This window comes from Nipponia nippon, unplaced genomic scaffold (assembly GCF_047370975.1).
Source record: "Nipponia nippon isolate SJK-2023a ecotype South Korea unplaced genomic scaffold, ASM4737097v1 scaffold_3, whole genome shotgun sequence".
NCBI classification, from domain to species: domain Eukaryota; kingdom Metazoa; phylum Chordata; class Aves; order Pelecaniformes; family Threskiornithidae; genus Nipponia; species Nipponia nippon.
The window spans coordinates 91060127-91080613 of record NW_028262347.1 but is presented as its reverse complement, the minus strand read 5'-3'; the positions used below and the strand labels follow the sequence as shown (position 1 = coordinate 91080613).

The 20487-nt window shown below is 36.8% G+C and overlaps 2 protein-coding genes across 7 annotated transcripts in view; one reads left to right on the top strand and one right to left on the bottom strand.

Annotated features, from left to right (window-relative positions):
• The window catches only part of CTNNA3 (catenin alpha 3), a 544198-nt gene that overhangs the window by 328336 nt on the left and 195375 nt on the right, over positions 1 to 20487 (bottom strand). The window lies entirely within an intron of this gene.
• The window catches only part of LRRTM3 (leucine rich repeat transmembrane neuronal 3), a 91111-nt gene that overhangs the window by 32309 nt on the left and 38315 nt on the right, over positions 1 to 20487 (top strand). The window contains exon 3 of one of the 4 annotated variants that reach the window (XM_087765363.1): positions 1099 to 1219. The exons of the other annotated variants lie outside the window; for them this stretch is intronic. Coding sequence (XP_087621489.1) covers positions 1099 to 1104 — 6 coding nt within the window. The 3' untranslated portion in view covers positions 1105 to 1219. Of the gene's footprint in view, positions 1 to 1098; positions 1220 to 20487 lie in introns of those variants that run through there. 4 annotated transcript variants of the gene reach the window in all.

The following is a 20487-nucleotide window of genomic DNA, read 5'->3' as shown; positions in this document are numbered from 1 at the left end:
AGTAGGGTGAAAAGGAAGCAGAGAGATTATATCAAGGGCTGTTGGAACTGAGACTGCAGAAGTAATTACAAGTCAAAGACAAATCCAGAAACAAAGTCACTACTGCCAAAAATTAGCACGAAATGTTCTTTATGGAAGCTACCACTTAGCATATGGGTCTAACTGTAAAATTCTTCCATTACTGTGCATCAGATATATTCATGAAATGTGAGGGGAACAGGCCTACTGAAACAGACAAAGCAAGACCCACGTAAGTCGGGAGTGAGCATACAGCAACTCACAAATACCATCTTTGATAGATCTATCCTTAAAACTCTTGTATCTGCCTTTACTTTCACACTAATAGATTTTAGAAAACTCTTGGTTGAACTTAATCATGAAATTTAGTATGTTCACTGCCAATCCATACATACGCTAAAATGGCTGTGGATGTGCAGATGAACACCGAGAGCTCATCCTTGCAGAGAATTCACAAGACCAATTTTGCACAGATTATCTATTAATTTCCTAAGCCATAAGTCTATGAAAAATATTACCTTACTGGTATTTCCCAAGAACACTGAAATAACTGAAAATATTTCAGCATTTTCTTGGATCATTGTTGCCATGAATATGCCATACCATTCAGGTTCACTCAAACCCGGTTTAGACTCCTCACAGTGTATCTGATAGCAAGAGAAAGTACTTTATGCTGTAGGCACAGAACACTTCACATACAAAACCTTTATGAAAGATGATTTTTCACTTTACGAATTCCAGTTGAATTTGGTGTAGCATGGTGAATAATTAAAGTAATTATAGCATGTCTTCTTAATCTCATCAAAACCAGCTTCTTGTGCTCCATGGAGAACAAATGAGAAAGTTATGAAAAATCATTTAATGAAATGTTTTTTGAGAGTTGACAAAATACAGTCCCTAACATAGCTGCTTTACTGGAAAGTGGAATCAGATTACTCTTATAAGAACAGAAGAGAAAATAATATTTTCCCACATTTCCTAACCACCAAGAATTATTCTTCCCCTTTTTGTTTCATATTAAAATAAAGGTCAAGTCAGTGACTCAAAGAAAACTAATGCTGTAAATATTGACCTCCATAGGTCTGAAATGATGGCTGGTACCACTGAATCCTTGAAACATGGTTGAAAGAAGTAAGTGGAAAAGTTTTGTAAACTACTGTAGAATTTTCTAGTGCTGTGTGCACCTTGTGAAGTCTTAAATATCTGCCAGACAGTATGGACAGAAGTGATTTACAACAAACAAGTTCAGTTCAAAACTAGCTGGCACTGAAGAGCTGACTGATCTTCATTTGACATGATTACATAACCATGAATTAAAATAAGAACTCTCTGCCTTTTCAATGTGAAACTCAATTTGTCATAGTGTTTCTTTCACGCTTGATGACAAATGACAAGATCATTTCTTTCTGGTTTGGTTTTTTTTTTTTATGTAATGCAACCATAGTTAACAGATATTTACTGCAACATTTCATTACCCAGGTTAATATGCAGTGTGGAACATCCTAGTAGTATGTTTATAGAAAATGCAACTTTTTAAATGTCACTGAGTTGAAAGAGGTAATTGGAATAGCATGAGTGAAAAATTCATTTGTTCCTTCTCCCTGAGGACAAAGACGTCTTTTCATCAATGGAAAATGAAGAGGAAAGCGGGGAAACAGCTTTCTGAGGAACAGCTTTGCACATAAACAGGTGTAGAGGCCTAATTTACAAAAATAATGCAAAATGCTTAATTCCATTGACCTCTGCCAAAAAGAAGCTTAGGTAGGATCGTTTCAGCTTCGCAGAAACCCAGAGCTTCTAATAAGGCTGGATGAGAAACCCTAGACTGCTTGTGAAACAACATATTCCCCAGTGGAGCTCTTAGCAGACTAAATGCACCCCTGGGGAGCTGTAATTGATTATGCTGCTGCCAGTGGCTGAATAAACAAACAAAGGAGCAGACTTGGTCACAGTTTCATTCATGGTGCTTTAAAACTCCATGTTGTCATATTTTTCAATTAGTAAGTAAATTAGTTCAGAGTGTAATCTTTCCCATTTAAAGATGAAAGAAAAGGAGTGGTATCTATTTGTATTGGAAGTCAGGGACACGCTCATTCTGCTGCCCAAAGTTCACACACACATAATTCTTACACCATCACAAGAGAAAGACAAGCAAAATGATCCTCATAAATTCAAAACACTTTTCAAACATGTTTATGATGCAAGCAAGCCTTTTGTTCATACAAAAAGAAGTATGCAATTATTGTTTAATTTGACAATATTACTAAATTTAAGTAGTACAAAACAGCATAGCATTAAGAGGTATTTACTGATAACACACCAATTAACTGTCAAACAGAAAAAATTGTCAAACAGAAAAAATCCCCAAGCCCATAATATACTAACAATAAATGTAATTGACTTCAGTGGGAATCTTGGATAAAAACAAACACAGGATCAGACGCAAATATAGTTCAAGCTGCAAGTCTAGAGAAATAATCCTACTGCTATTTAACAGACAAAACTGATCTCACTCTGAAATAACGTTCATGAAAGTTAATGCAAGACTTGCTAGTGTTTTATCAGGGGAATTGGATGGTGCCTTAGCTTTGTTTCAGTGTCAGAGGCCATTAGTCCTCTCTCTTTGTGATTTCTAATGGGCCAGGAAAGGGCTGTGGGGAAAGGAAGAGATACGAATTCTGATTAGCCAAAGAAAATAACTATCTGAAAAGCTGATTCCCATAACAAATGAAATTCTATGATTCCCACTAATAATTCACCCAGAAGATTTTTAAAACATCTGAAATACAGCTCAGAATAAGGGTTAGTGGCATCAAAACTACCTAATCCATGGTGCATAAGTACTGTGGATATGGGTCACTAGATTTTTTTATGCATAAGGCACTGTAACATTTGTTACTTAATTACATTTCAGAAGAACCGTGGATGAATGGGAGCATCTTTTTTAAAATTCTGCCCCACAGTTCTAATTAGCCCAGCACCCTCAAATTTAGGAGAAAGAAGATTTTCAAGAAAAGCTGAAAATAGCGCTGATGGGAAATCTGGATGGGATAGTACTCAAGAAGAATGATTATATAAAAAATGGAATTGGAGAGAGGAAAGAACAGATACCAGAGTTACCTTCAAATAGGATAAGCAATTAATGTGGGCTCCAGGATATTTTATAGATATTTTATATAAAGCATAGGAAGTCTAGCAGAATTATTTCACTCTCATTGACCTGAGCCGATACACTGCATCCAGTTGCAGATACTGCATTTTAAGGAAAACAAAGAAAAAGGTAAAATAATCTAGAGAAGAGAAAAGAAAATTAGAAGAAATATTGTTAAAATTACCTATGATGTGTTGAATTGGTTTAATTTGGAAAAGACTGAGGGAAACGAAAGAACAATCCCCCACTTATAAAAATTTGTAGCAAAAGGATTAATAATTAACATTAACAATAACAAGTGGGGAGGGAAAAAAAAAAAAACCAACAACAAGAAAAAAATCCAGTAATTTGCAATAAAGATTTAGGCTGGGTAACAGAAAGCACTTCTTCAAACTCGATTTGCAGTTTTTTCTTCATCCTTCTCTCACAGCGATAGTATTTACTGCCTCTATCCTACCCAGGGAAGAAAGCCTGATCTGTAGAAAGACCACTGTGTAAAAGCACACTGTTAGGCACTGAAGCAAACACAATTTGTAGCTAAGAGCAACTTTCATTCGGTTTCATCCATGCTTCTGAGTTGCCAGATGTTGGCAAAGAATACATAAGCTTCTTACAAGCCACAAATAAAAACCACAATTTATCTGAGGTTCTATGCAACTTTAATACTTCCTATATTAGGCTATCAAAACCATGAAGTGGTCTTAAGTTAAAGCAATGTAATGGATTACAAATTGGTCAGTGTAAGTAGAAAAATAGACTGAAAAGAAACACAGATTTGCACATGACAAAACATAAACAGCTAGATGTATAAACAATACAGAGAAAGATGAGCGATTGTCAATAGGCTAGCAAGAGAGGTGAACGATGAGGTTCCAGGACCAAATAATGACAAGATGTCCTAAAAGTTTCTCCCCCCTGGATCAAAGAGTAAAATCAGCATGTATTCCAGTAAAGAGAGACCCTAAACCACCAATACAGAAACCGCACCAATAAGCTACAAATCACATATTCAGCACAATGAGTAATAAAGATGCCTCAGAAATATAGGAGAAGCAGAAGTAGCCAGATATGATGTCATCAAGCTCATTTAAAATTTACCTAAAGCTAATTATAACAGGCCAAGCTCATTCCACCTTTCAGGATAAATCAAGTCTATGCACTAACTGCAAGATGAAGAAACATGATGAAGATTCTTACTTCCTTGCATTTCCCTGAAAGTGGGTATAAGCTCAATTTTTCAAGGTACATCCTTCTCTATAGAAATGGCAATATGCAGTAGCATATTTCAAGGCAGCTCAGTTAGGAGGTTGCTAATATGGTGTGGAATTTGGCAGCAATATGAGTGGACAGATTAGCAAGTGTTTTAAGCATGCAAAGTTGTTCAGAGATGACTATGACCTTTTATCATGCATAAATACATATGGCTGAAAGGTATTTAGCTTCTGGCAGATACAGAAGGATAATATTTAGGACAAGTGATGTGTATGGCACTTAGTTGTGGAGTCTGGTTTGATAGCCCATATGTTACAAACAGTTCTCAGAGAAAAAAAAAAAAAGGCAAAACATAAAAAACTGGTTAACACAACAGGGAGTTATGAGGTGCAACTAAAACTTTGTGTGAAGGGACTAAAACTTACAATAATCCTACCTTTTTTTCCATGTCCCCCCCAAAATCCCTAAAGCAAATGGAATCAGACTTGCATCCCATCTCCCCAGTATACAGCACAGGCTCCAGACATAATGGGCAGATTTTAAACCTGACTATCACATTGAAAAATAAAGTTAAGGCTTGCCATTTACCCAAACCTTTCTAATGTTCACACCTTCCTTTCACCTGCTGTCAGTCAGTGAAATTAATTCAGCAAGCAGATTGTGTAAAGACAACAGATTATATCAGTTTAGTTTTCCTCACTTGTGCTGTATACTATTGTCTTAACAGCTGATTTGAAATGCCACCTAGGGTCTTGGTGCAATCATGAAACTTGCCAACACTTTGGAGCTGAAAAACTGCAGAATATGAATATAAAATATGATTAGAAATACCAAAACTGTGAAAGAAAATACAGATGGATTTTTCAAAACATGGGATTTTAACAAGTATATTTCATTAAATGAAATGTGAGTAGACAGTATTTGTCTGAATTAAATGGATGGCTCAGCAATGCACTGACAGGACAGCCCACCTGAGACAGGGGAGCATGATGGTTCTTAGGTCTTACATAGTGTCCCATGCTGCTCTTCCACAGCCCAAAAGTCTTAAAAATCCTCTGAGAAGAATAATTTTTGTTGGCATGTGTGTATGTAAATTCTGCAATGCCTAATAGCTGTCCTTTGCCTGGACAATTACACAAACAGGACTAGTAATTTTTTTTTTCCTGTATCAAGTGAAAACTCCAGCTCTCCACTTCCTTATACCATACACTGCAGCTAGAACTGCTACAACTGTCTTGTTTTTCGATGTTTGAATAGTTTCTCTTTTTGATCCTTACCTAAAATTCTCACTTCACAAGCCAACAGCCACAGGTCTTGCTATAACTGACTCTGACTTATGCAATACAAGAGAAAATCCATTTCAGGAGAAAACTGGCCTTCATCAGTCCTATAGGTCTCTCTCCTGTACCTAAACCAGAAGAAAAGGGTAGGCTTGGCTAATCCCAGCTCAGTTGCTACTGAGTCTCTGCCAAATGCTACAGGAGAAACTGTCACTCGAAGGTACACCTCCTACAGAGCAGTATTGTGTCTGTGCAGGCTTCCTACCAAGAATAAAAGTCAATACGACAGCTAGGCTTATCTAACGTTATGTCTGAATAAAACATTTCAGAGACAAGCAGCGGCAGAAAACATAAATACAAGTCAGAGATGCTCTCGAATCAAAATCCTAGACCTGATCAGCATCCCAAACTCTGGAAAGTCCCAATACTGGACAGCAAGGAGTCCTCCTAAGAAATATGTCTACAAACTTTGTGACCCCTCTCTACTTAGAAGCCTGCTAGGACGTAAGCTGAGAAAAAGTAACTTATCCCCATTTGAAGGCGAAGCCATCCTCATCATGACTGATTTTGTTTGCATAACTGGATGAAATAAGTATGTGCCAGTATGCCAAAGGAGACTAACAAATTAGGCATTGTACAAAGATTTTTTGCAAGCGACAAAGTATCTGTGGCTTTTCTCTCCACATTTGTTTCCAAATGTGTGGTCTTGCCGCCTTTTCCCAACAGGTGAGATAGATACGAGACATTACATAATCTGTCTTGCAGCACTGAGACAATATTAGCCAATTTGTGAGCAGATCCAAACTAAAAAATGATGGTACAGATTTTACATGCCAAAATTTAGTGCTAATAAAAACAAGCAATATCAGTCAGGTGTGTTCCCTGTGCATAAAATGTATGCAGAAACCAACCACGAGGCCAGAGGACATTAAAAGGCGCAATCTCCCGAGAACCTCTCCTCTATGTTTGATATGTCCTAGTACTTTCAACCACTGAAAGCCCAAATGAAAGCTTCTCTAAAGCCCCCAAAGTTGTTCTTTTTTCCCCTAACGCAATTTTAAAATATATCAAAACTACCTAATTCTTGTGACAGGCATATTCATCCAGAGACCTAATAGCATCTCTTTCCCTGCGCCATATTCAGACAAACGAGACCAGTTCTCAAATACCTTCCTAAGAGCTACGCCACTCTCATCTGACTGCGAGGAAATGGATTCAAACCCAACTGCCTTCTCAGAGGCAATCACACAGCAGATGGTAACAGCATTAACAGTTGCCACCTTTGCCTACATGTCCATTGGCACAGACACACATCTAGTTACTAACTTTCGAGACACCCTATTCTCAAGGACCAGGTTTGCTTTCCTTTTTCTAACTATGCCCCACCCCATAAAACCCGATTTAGGAAATGTACTAAATTTCCCTACTATATTACAGGTAACCACTATCCCCTTGGTGTTTCTCATACAATTAATTGCTTTTGACTTGAAAATAAACACATGCATTAGAATTGTCTTTTTTTATAATTACACAGTATCCTTCCCTGTAACTTCATCAGGCCTTTTTCACATTTTTAGCGGCAAGTTACTTAGGGAAGCCTTATTCTGCTGCCATTATCATTGCCAAGTAGTTCAAGCAAATTTAATGGCATTGTTTGTTTAATAAGATACTACTCAACATGAGAAAGAATGGATGAATCCACCTCCCAGTAAGGTTATCAGCCTCATTTCAGCTAGAATACGCTTCTGCTAACCACATACACATTACATGGTAATTTTCTCCCAACTTTCCCCTGTGGTAGCTTTTCAAGTGGTTCTTAATTAACTCTGTTTTATTTATGAAAGCATATTTTGCTAGACTTTCCCAAGAGCTTTAGTAAACAGCTATATGAAGCTTGTCTTTACTTAGCACATCTCCCGTAATGCTCTCAAAAAGGAGGGGAGAAGGGGAAAACGTTTAGAGGGGCAGAGCTGTGTTTGGGGTATGAAGGTTTCTGCTACTTTTAGCCTATCTCTTAAGCCTAATTTCCTTTGGAAATCATAATGTTTTTCTGTGCTTGTATATATGCAAGTGCCAATTTGTCTCTTTTCTTGTTAGTTTTTAGCCAAGTAGCCTATTTTTGGCCTAACTTAGTAGAGGGCAGAGCTCTTAAAAATATGAAGTTCTTACAAATTCTGTGAATGATGGGAGCAGAATGTAAGAGAGAGACTGTACGAGTATTCTCACTGAAGGAAAGACGCAGGGGACTATTCAGCTCGTTAAACGCAACAGAATTGAAAAGAAGTAACTTCTCCCTCCAAGGCAGTAAAAGCTTCCATCAACACTGAACATCCATCAACAGTGAACCTCTGGTAATGCTGTTTGCCACACATACTTCAGTAGCAGATGCTAAGTTTGCAAAAAGAATGGCTGTTAATTGTCTTGAAAGGATGTCCATCACTCTGAAGAAAGGCAGGAAAGTGTTTCGCTGGTACTGAAAAAAGCAGCGCGCTCAGCCAGGGAAGAGAGTTGGAGCATTCTGCACCTCACGTTGGTGTGTCATGCCTCAGTTTGCTGGACTGTACCAATCACATTTAAAAACCACAAAGAACATCAATAAATATATTCACCTTGCAAATCATTTGTTAGTGAAATGTGCTGTCTCTTTCCATAAAGGGAAGGAAGAAACAGAATTAAGCCAGAGAAAATTTTGCTCCAGATATGTCTGGGTGAGGAGATGTGGCTGGATATCACTATGTGCCCATTTGTCTCCGTTCCTGTCAGTTTTTAACCAGCTAGCCTGTTCTCGCTGAGTTTGACCTCTATCTTTTTTAAGACACAGGAGATTTTTATTTTGGAAAGACAGGAGAAGGCACAACAATTTGTGTCATTAGAAACGTCAGTTCCACAGGAGAGTCAAATGAATGTGAAGCTTAAAGGCTTTGAATTTTTACAACGCTTGCCATTAAAGCACTTGGAAATTAAATGAAACAAAATTGCCAAAAAAAATTGAGCTGTGAAAATATTTTCACTATTTTTAAATGCCTGAAAATTTCAGAAACTGAATAAAAGTAGGCTGAGTTAAAAATTTTAAAATATGTTTCAATATTTTCAAATTTTTAAAAAATTCTTATCATTATAAATGTGGGGTTTTTTTGGCATCGAACAAAGGTATTAAGGAATGAAAAACTTTTTTAAAAATATGCTGCCTAAAAATTAAACATTAGCTTTCACATCAGTACAAAAAGCTACTTTTCAAACCCAAAGTATCATTAGCTTGTTTTACCAGAATAAAAAAATTGACATTTAACCCCAAAATAGCCAACCTTCCCCCATGATGTGACAATGAATTAGAAGTTACTAGATTCATTCTTAAAACACAAAACTGACAAACAAAAAAACCACTCAAAAACAACAAGAAAAAAGTTGCGCAAAGACAGGAGGACTCAGATGCTCCTAATGACCAAAAGAACAGAGGGAAAGACTAAACATTCAGGTATTTTGAGTCTATGCTCACCACACTAGCATTGAAGTGAAAGAAGAAAGTGTTAAGCAAGCTTAGTACTTTTAAATTCTAGAAATGGATGCACAAGTACGGCTATCACCACAGGCACACAATTAGTTTAGCTAAATGCTTATTTTTCTAAGCATCAAACCTCAGTCAGAAATCACAAATTTAGTTCCGAAAATATTCAGAATCAAGAAATCATTAAGAAACCATTCGAATCCTTTTGGGTTTGAATCAAAAAGCCTTTCTAATTTGTTTTCTATTCTTTTTCCTGCCTATATTTTTTTCCTTTTTCTCTCATCTGTGCACAATCAATGCTGTATATTTGCTTTACAGCCCTTCTCTCCACCGGTGCTAGCACACCGAACGTGACCTAAACGCCTTGGTGTCCTATCATCTCACGAATCACATCATACAGAACTTTTGCATTAACTGCCACTATAGTGAGGGCCTTACAACAGAATGCCAGTCTACAAAACTAATTTTAAAAACATATTCACCTTACCAAAGCTAGTTGAATTAATTCAGCATAGATTAACGTCTCTTCATTTTAGGGATCCAGGTCTGTGAAATGAAGTTTGAAACTTGGGACTCAAAACCCATTAGTAAAGCTAGCTTAGGAAAGGAGCTGATAGCTGACTATATACCAATTCTGGCTTTCACAACCACTGAATTCATACAAATAAAATAATATGTTTAGTTTGCTAATTTTATCACTTTAAGTGTAATCTTTTCATCAGGTGATAAGAAATCATACCCTTCAACTGTATGTGCATTTGGCTTGGCAAGTGAATGGACTTAAATGTATAGAAGTTCCAGAGTCAAATCAAGTAGAAAAATGTAGTTCTTGCCAAACAACACTGAATTACTGTTATCTACACATCAGAAACCATGATCTTTACTTTTTGTAAATTCCTGAACAGTCCCTTCAATACTACATACATTTCTGTACCATAATGGTCATCATATAGAACACACAGTATAAAACATAGCTTTTAGATCTGCACATCTTAAAAAATCATGTCCTTTGATTAGATCTGGTACTCCTATTCAACTGTGCCAACGTTCTGCTTAAAAGAATGGAGTAAATAAAGTTTCCCTTATTTTTTTGACCTTTTATGAATTGTCTTATATTAATAAAATACGTTTCTGACAGACACCAGGGTTTTGTAAGCAAATATCAATGTTCGCCACTTTTGTCTCCCTGGCAGACTCCTCATTGCTTCACAAGAAACCTCTATCTGCAGCTTTCACTTGTATTTTTGTTTCAGGCTATAGAAAAGTTAAAAGCAATGGCAGACACAGACAAAAATAAAATAAATTAATTAATTAATTAATTAAAAAATCTGCAAGTGCTACCTCCAAGATTTCCATTGAAGTTCACTGAAGTTAATGGAAAACACCCAACAGCATTGAATTGAGTAAGATTCCGACCAAGCAGTTACATTGCTTCATTCTTGTGGCTGAAGGGTTTTTGAAGACTTTTTCATGTCTCCCAGTGAGCTAACCACCTGATTTAAATCTTTTGTGCTTATGTTAAATACCATTAGGTAGCATTTTTCAAAAGTTTTCAAACTCTTAGCTTACGGATTTCTAAAAAAATGTCCAAGAGCAACTATTTGCTTCTTCTAATTGTCAGCACACCCTCTGACACTGCATAGTGTCCAATACTGGTACAGTCCTTTACACAACAGTGGGATAAATACAGAAGAATCTGAGGAAAAGAAGGGATACATAGTCTAGGCAGAGGACTGAAAATTACTCCCATGACTCCTTCCAAAGTCTTGGGAAAGTTATCTAACTTCTTTCCTTCAATTTCCCCCTCTATAAAATGGGAATATTAATACTTAACAACTTTGAGGGATATGAGGAACGTTAAGTCATACTTGTAAACTGCCTTGAAGGCAAAAAACACTATATGAAGGCTAAGTATCATCCCCATCATCAGAAATTCATGGTGTATCCTTTCCTCCTCCGTATATATGAAGGCAGGAAATTACCTTACCAAGGAGATTGATGGCACCTGGAAATTGTAGGCAGCCATCCTCTAAATTACTGTGCATGAGTCACTTTAAAGTATTATAGTTTTTGATTCAGTGGGACTGTATTGACTCTAGCATATATTATCAGAAATGTATTACAGAGATGTTTGTAAGAGGCGAATTGTTACTGTACACTACCTGTAACTGGTACATAAAGCAGCTAGGGTGAACTTCCCAATGATGGAAGAGATATTGGCTGTATTTCAGTATCCCCATCCCAAAATATGTATTTCGGAACATGTCAGAGAGAAGGTCTGCTGATGTGTAACACCACCACCACCAGTGAAGCTGGACCCAGATCTAAATTCAGCCCTGTTACATTATGCTGCATACATCTGTCCATTACATTTTTTCGCCACACACATCATTACCAGTGCCTGCCCTAGTAAAAAAAAGCCAAGAAATGCAACTTATGTTCAAGGTACCCCAACACATCAGATAAGGAATTGCACTGACAAAAGAGATTTCAATCAAAAGCAAATTTAGAATAAGAACTATTTCTGGCTCTTTCAAATGATTCACAGCCATATATATCCTCAGCAAGTTTAAATTAAGATAGTTTCCTTGACATTACTGGAGCAATGCTGCTTAACAGGGGATGAAGATAAGTTATTCAAATTCTAAGAAATAATTAAAGCACCACTGGAGGTATTTGAAGAGGAATCTCCATTGAAATTTCATTTTTTATAGCTTCATCTTCTGATGGTGTGCATCCGTTAGTCTTTAGAGGAAGCAACTTCACTCTGTTAATTCTATGACAGCCATAGTATAAGGACATGAGCTTTTTGGGTTTGATCTTGTTCAAATGAAATAATATTGAGTGACATGCTACGTGGCAGTGACAGCATACACACTGAAGAAAGTTTAGAAAACTAAATCAAAGTACTCAGGCTATCTTGACACCCATCCTGTCTGCCCAAGCTCTCAATCATTATTTTGGAATCCAACATGAGACAATCGAGGATTCACCCAAAGACCAAGGACCTTTAGTTAAAAATATTTATCATTCACAACCTCAAAATGTGGTCGTCTATATCTCAGAAACAGAATACTAAAATGGAAACAATCAAATCTGTAATTTTTTTCCTCTCTCACCTGCAAAAGGCTGCAAAGTGCCTCATATCTTAGTTTTAGCCTTGAAGTCTGGCACTTTGACTTCAAGGGTTCAATTTAAACTGCTAGAACATATCTTCTTCTGAAGGCATTGAGCAAATTCAACAGTATTTTACGTACTGAAAAACTGCTTCATCACTTTTCATCTTCTCATTTCTAGATTTGGCAAGCCCAGTTCTTTCAATCTTTCCTCATAGGTATTATTTTCTAAGCCTCTTATCATTTCTATTTCTCCAGCTTGTCTACATCCTAAGAGTGATACCCAAACCCAACACAATATACTTCATTTTCATAACTAAGTAGTATCCAAACTGCACTTATCCTAAGCATGAGTATTGTAAATGTTTCAGCAATATGTTATCTTTGTAAAAATACAACTGAGTCTCCCACCTCTTCAGATTTTGCTGTGTGCGTATTTTCCCAGCATACAAAGGTGAGAAAAATTAATTATATGTTACTAAAAAAAAAAAAAAAAATTCAAGTCTTGCTGTCTTGGCTGTGAGGAAAAGACTGAAAATATTAATTAAGTCAACAGTAAAGATTCCAAAATTGAGGTGAAAAATAAAAATAACTTTTAAATGCATTCATTCCTCATCTCCTTTTTCCAAACCTTATATTGTGATTTTGAACAGTCCAGTTGATGACTTTTGAACACTTCCCACTTTTGAAAAGTTGCCAATGCTTCATATAAGAAACAAAGCAAAAGGCAGCCCTGAAAATCCTTTTCTCTGCTACATTTAGAATAAAAAGATATCTACTGACCTGGTATTCTCTCAGCACTAGAGTAATGGAAATCATAAGTAACTCGGTTCATACTACGAATTTTATAATTTGATTCTTAACATCACTTTACATTTCCTGTTTCGAAAGGAAAATGAATACTGTCACGCATAGCTCATTAAAAAGTGTTCTAGACCAGTTTTTCAGCCTTACATATCATAATGGATGTTGGGAAGAATACTCTGGAAAAACTGAAGCTGAAAATCTCATTTGGATTAAGTTCTTTCACATGATCTCTAAGAATGAAAAATGGCTTAAGGTCAGAGAAAGCAATTTCCACATGTATTTTCATTGTGCACAAAAGATGTGAAGTTCTGTCTTCAGTAGATACAATTCTTCAATTTAACATTGATTTTGACTTGATAATTTTAAGCGTGACATGAGAAAAGTAATGTAAGAAAGTAGAAGAAACATGGAATCATGCCAGTAGAAGTTAAAGGCTCAAAAAACTTAACACAAAGGTTAAAACCTTTCTGTTCATCTTATTTAACACTGTATAAAAAGAGGCACAAACTTATTCCTAAAAAGCTTTTTTCTTCAGTTATACTTGTTTCCATGGGTGATAAAAATCAAATGTATTTTAAGGCAACAGACAACTCAGCATAAAAAGACTTCAAAAAAGGTGAAGAACCACTTAATTCTCAAGCTATCACAGACAAGCAAAACCTTGTTGAAAGAGCTATAAAGTACCCATTCAACCTTTTATTTTCACAAGCGTATCCAATGCAAGCCCTCAAAACCCTTTACAGGGAGTCTGAAGTTGTCAGGCACTTCTTTCCATGCAGCCAATGCTTGTTTTGCTATGAGAGAGGCAGTTTTATTTTTCATATGAAGACTAACGCAATTCTGATGCTGGAGTTCTGAATAACCTGACATGTCAGTGTGTTCTCTGTTTTGCAAAATAAACAGCATAACTCAAATACCTAGGCCATTGATAGTGTGATTCAAAGCATCACTCTTCTACATCACATTACAGATACCTGTACTTCCACTTGCAGTATTTTTTTCTGATTTCTAATTGTTCTGATGCCAGCTGCCTCTCTATTTTATTGGAGCAGGACAACCACCACAGCATGTCCTGCATTTCTGCAGTGCTGCTTTCACAAGAATGTTCCCATTTCATTCACGGCCCTTCCTGTTGTGCAGCACACATCAACTCTCGGGTCTGATACTTCAGTGCATGATTTCTCATGCCATAATACATCAGCCCAAAATTTGCAGTTACTACTTATCTCCAAAACAGTTTTATAAAGATGTGGATAGGCATGAATAGGTAATGACTAATAACATCACCCAGTTTATCAGCAAATCAAAAAGCACTGTCCAAAGGTCAGCATTAAAATATATAATTGATGAGGGAACTGAGTTTCAGAAAGGGAAATCCCAAAGATGACCAGGCCATTGGCAGAGGCAGGTGATAGAAGCCAGGTTTCCTGCACCTCTTAGCCTCTGCACTGGACTAACACAACTCTGAAATCCCACCACAGTTTACTGACCCTTTGTAAACCCAGGCAATGGTGTTAAAAAGGAAACATGTCGGTTCATAGAAACAAATTGTTTAACTGTTCAGGATAATGTAACTAATATAAAGAGTCATCTGAACTTCCTCTTTATTTGATTAGCCAAGATTTTATAGCTAAAGTTTCAGGATTATGTGGGCATAGCATACTATATCGTATCAACCATTAAACACAAAACCAGCTGATTTGCAATAATTCCACCTTTAAAGTGAGAGTTCAAAAGACTCAGTACTGGAAACATATTGCTAGTAGAAGCACAGCTTTGGTGCATAGTAAATGTGGATATAAAATGTAGTCTTTATGAAAGTGAAGCATTGATATTAATGAACAAAGCCAGGAAGGTCTTGTTCATACATTTCCATAGAGCTCTGTGAATACTCATGAGTCCTAACCTCTGATGTTGTGGTGTGCCTTTTCCAAGACTGCTTCTCCAGTGGATCTTAAACGTTTCACTCTTCATGAATAAAAAGGTAAAAAAATTATTACTATTCATGACATTTCTTAAGACTGCTGTTGATCAAGAAAAGTTAAGATGGAAAAAAATTACAGGAAACATGATTTCAGAACCTGTAGTCTTGCCAGACTTTTGTTAGCTGCCTTTATGTTCATTACATAACAGGGCCAGCAGGAGGATGGGCAAGTCCCCTATACAGGAGCATTAACTCTGATTAAATCCTCCCTGTCCATTTAGGCAAGAAAGTATGACCTGGCAACACTGCTTGCTCTCCCTTGCAAACAGCCCCTGAACGTGAGGATTTTTCATTAGCTGAAGCTTCCTTTACACTAGCAGACTCACTAAAGGGAAGAATCCACTGGTCCTACGTCTCAATCTGTGCCTTTGTTTGCAGTAAAAGTAACCACTGCCTTGCTGACAATCACAGTTTTAAAAGGTGGTAGACTTATGAATTCAGCAAAAGAAGAGACAGATAAAAAGGTGTCGTTGTCTATATCAACCAGGGAATTCTATAATCCAGCTCCATAGTAAACAATTTATGAGTGCCAAGCAAGCCATTGCAGCAAACTCTAAAATGAACAGCAATCATAAAATAAAATACAACCTCCGTAATACCTTTTGTTTCTTCCAAAAACAGTTACCAGCATTTAGCTTTATTCTTTTCTCAACTGCTGCAAAGCAAGCACAATGTCACTCCACTGAATACAGGGGAAGTATTCAAGACTAACACCAATGCAATTGAGCTGAAAATGTGAGGCAGAAATGCTGGAAGTTTAGAAGGACAAAAGTCTTTGCTGCCTAAAGAAAATACTAGGTAAAATGCATTACTTTCTAGCCCGTATGCAGAATTAGTAACATTTTCACAGTAATAAATTTTATCAACCATGCCACAATTTTTAGGGCTGCTCTACTTCACATTTTTAGGAAGCTGTCTTAATTAGGGCAGTAGTCCATTAGTACTTTATGCTACCACTGGTCTTTCCTCTTCGTGGTCTGACAACAGCATTAAAAGACATTGAAAGCCTTGGAGAGTATTACCTATTTCAGATTACTGACTGGATTTTACTAGTCACTTCTCTGTCATCTTACCCCATATAGGCATCTCTCCCAGTAGCAATCACTAGTTTTCACTGACTTTAAAATAATTCTGAGATTGAGTAGGTATCTTACAGTATTTTCTTATGAATAAAAAGCTGTAATTGGGTGTCACAGTCTCCTGAATAAATTATAGTGCCAATACAAGAAATTAAATGCTAAGGAACTAGCTAATAATGGGCCAAATCTTTGGATGCTGTAAATGTCATCAGTGGCATTTTTACACTGGCAAAAAATTTGGCCCTACAGATTTAATAATGTATCAGCAGACACATTTCAGCATTTTTGTGGAGGCACAAATTGGAACTCATCAGGTTTCTGCCTAATGGAAGTAGCTGACAGCCAAGAAACTCATCTGGAGTATTTGAAAATTAACTTCACTAATCCCTTCCATGCACTCTTAGTACGCTGCCTTCTCCTCCAGCTGTTAGAAGTCATGCTTTTGTAGGAGACACAGAAACCAGGGGAACAAGGGAATGGCTAAAGCCAGCAACAATAGGATGCATTTAGGACATGACTATGTGTTGAAAGCTCAGCCTTATGGCACATTTCTCTCTAATGTTTCAATGGTTAAGTATTTTTATAGATGAAGGATAGTTTTGATATGTCAAAATGTTATACAGCTTGCTCATGTTCCCACTAAAGTTCACTTAACGTGAACTTCTAATAGCATAAATTATAATATTTCTAATTTTCTTTCTGATTCTTACTATCTTATTCACATCTGAAGTGCATGGTCTCTTTAATAAATGTAATCAAATTTACAGCTTCTTCCACTCATTTTTATAATGAATGTTATAAAATAAGTTCAAACTTCCAATATGGAAGTTTCTTACCAACTATGTAAGGAATAGGAGGAGCAGAAGACAAAAAAAGAAGGTGTAGTTCGTGCCCACTTGGTGTAATCTGACTGAGGACTGCAATGAGCTACCAGACTGAGTCAACTTCAGGAATAAAAAGTTGCATTATTTCTTGATGCTATGTTAATAGTTGGATAAAACAGCCCAGTGGCCTGATACTTAGACTGTTGTATCAGATATATCACGAAGATGGGACAAGCAAGGGAGGATCATCAATACAGACACTAGTATCTAAACATGTAAATGCTCATCTGGACCAAACCTGAAAGTTATGGATGCTGACTCATTGTAAAATTACCATCTGATTTTTATTTTATAATACCAACTTCTGAAATTAACGGGAAAAGCCACAGAACAGCCTGCTAATTCATATTTTAGTCGTACTTCTCAAATAAATCCAGCCTCCTGTATTCTACGCGCATGCAAATACAAATACAAAGTTCCTTTGTAAGAGTTCTTGAAAGGTTTCTGTGTTCAAAAAGGATTACTTCCTCAGAAAGGTGACATAATAGCAGGACTTCAAACACAAAGCCCACCGGAATTCTTTTGGTTAAGATTCTGTGCATTCGTGTTGATCAAATGTCCACTCGTTTCCTCATCTCAGGAGACGCCTGCTGAAAATGATTCTGTATTGCTCCTCTCTCTTGCTCTCCAGAGACCACCTCCAGATTAGCGAAAGAAACTCATGCCCATTAAGTTGTTAGACTCTGATGAAATTGGCACAATGGTGCCCACCGGGGTAATTTTAAAAGAGTGAGAAGGGGGACTGCATGAAGGCTTCCAGTTGGAAGTATATTTTTAGGTGCTATTTACGATTCACTGCAAGCAAGAGTAGCTCTTAAAACTGCAAAGCAGCTCTGGAAGCTATGGGTGCCCCTAACAGCTGTGACATTTGCTGGGGGTGGACAAACCTTTTGAACTAATGCAGTCACCCCTCTCGGGGGGGGGGGGGGGGGGGGGGGTGTTAAAGAAATAATGACACAAAACATTTTCAGAACAGGTGCCTGACGTTACATTGCTTACACATGGCCTCTAACACTAAGAATCTCACCCATGGGATGTAAAACAGGTTCTTACACAGTTGGATTTTACAAGCTTTCTAAGATATACAGTTTCATAAATTTGAACAGCCTTCTAACAGCTTCCTTCCCCCAGATTATTCCCTAATGTTTGTCTTTGTCAGTCACATTATAATGTGACTGTGATCTTCTGCTTCCCTTAATTGACTGATAATCCAACTAATTCTAATTACTTAAATAGATTATAAACTCAGAGAATAAAGAGTCAACATTTTCACACTGTGTACAGTTATAGCATTTAGACCTGCTTAAAGGATACAACATCAAAAACAAGAGAAATAAGTAAATCAGTCATTAGCAATGAATTTGTTCATTTTTCAAGAAAAGCAGCAGATTCTGATTCCTGAATTCTGTCACTCCAGGACAAACAGTTTAGTTTCAGTCCTATTTCCTACAACATGAGCTATCGGTTAAGGATAAAGGATTTAACAAAGTACCAATTGCAAAAGGAGCAGTCATAACGAAACTTTATCAGCTAGTCTAAAGATGCAATGGTGGCTCCTGAATCAAAGAAAACAGAAAATCAATTTCATGTGAAAAGTACTTCCACTGTGTGTCAGCCTCCTGATCAAACCACTGAGGTTTGCTGATTAACTTTTCAAGGGACCGTATCACTCCCCTCGCCCCAAACATATAACATATGCATCTATAATTTAATCTAAAATGTTACCTATATAACAATCTAACAACCTATCTGTCTATCAAACTGACCATGTTATCAACTCTCTCTGACTCTAATGACACTTTTGCCTTGCCATGTTCTAGAATTAACATCTTGGTTTTTGACCCTCGTTCCTGTATAAGGCTTTTACTCGCCAATTCTACATTTCTGAAACTTCTTCCCCACAAAGATACACAGATTCTCTGTGCCAGAGCTCCCATTTGGGCTTTGATAAAACATCTGATATATTGCCTGGAAAAACTGTTAGTTTTGATGAAGAAATGAAGATTAGTATGAGAATTCTGTGGTGCATAAGGAATTAGTTAAATGAGAAGCAAAAATTCAGTGTTTGAAGAGAAAGTAAAGGGCTGGTGAGAGATTATAAATGGGTTATCTCAGTATTTTCAGTAATGATCTTAGCACAAAAAAGTAAAATTATGCTAATGAAATTTGCTGATACACAAATTTATGAAGAATCATCAATAGAGGGGGACTGGAGTTTTACATTGAAAGGGAGAGATGTCAGAGAAGATTGCAGTAGTAGGAAAAAGATTAAAATTGATGGGAAAGCCATGCATTAAGAGATTTTTTTTTTTTCGTAAGCAATGGGCTTATCCACTGGAAATAACAGCAAGAAAAAAGATTCTAATGTATTAATCAATTCCAACCTTTATGAAAGAGTAATGCAATATGGCTGTGAAAAAGGTACAGCTGATCCTAAACATGTCAATTGAGTAATTTTCAGTAAAGAGAGAGGTGTTAACATTATTATAAAAGGTACAAGTAGGAGTTTCTCTTGGATAGCACATAATTCTGTTCAGGTATATTTGAGAAAGAGATTCAAAGTGAATCTCTGATGCAGAGAAGAACCTGCATGACAATCACTACGATGGATGAAAGGATATTAACAGGTTAGATTTTTAGTATACAAAAAGGAAGGACAAAGGAGAAAATTAGGTATATATCAGTAAATAAACCCCAGAGAAAAAGAAGGTTAATTTAAACTGAAAGGCAGTGAAACATGTTTATATTGACCCAATATATAACATTGTAATCAGAAATTAAAGAATTTCTAACATCAGGAAAATGAGGTCCCAGAGCAAAATTAGTAAAAGAAAAGGGAAGTGAATAAACCTGGGTTTCAATGATGAGCTTAAACACCAAAAAAGGAACCTCCAAATTTATGTTCTGTTTATCCCAAACCATTGTGTTATACAGGCTCTGTATCAACACAGCCTTGATGGGATTGCACGGAGGCCTGGGGGTTTACGACAAGAACGCAGACTGTCTTCTGTTAGCAACTTCTGCACATTTGAGTGTACAGGGAATGAAGGAATATCAGGAAATGAATGAGGAGGACATCTCAGAAATAGCTAACTCATTCCAACACACCGCTGTTTTGAAGTAACCTCTTTAAAAATTATCGGTGTAGGTTCCTGAGGTCTAGGAAGTAGTTCTCGAGCCCTTTGTATGAGAATCAAAAGCTGGATTCAGCAAAGTGATATTTCACGAGCCTTTGCCCTTAGGTAAGATATCTGTTTCCCCAGGTTACGTTTGATAGTATCTTGCAATTGGATTAATCGCATTGGATTTTAGACTAACCTACTTCCCTAGGTTCACTTGACTAACTGATATTCATACAAAACATCATCTCTGGTTATATGCTTTGAATTATGGGAAACCTCAAATCTCTGACAGATGCTGTACTAAATTTAGTTTTGATAAATACAAGAAA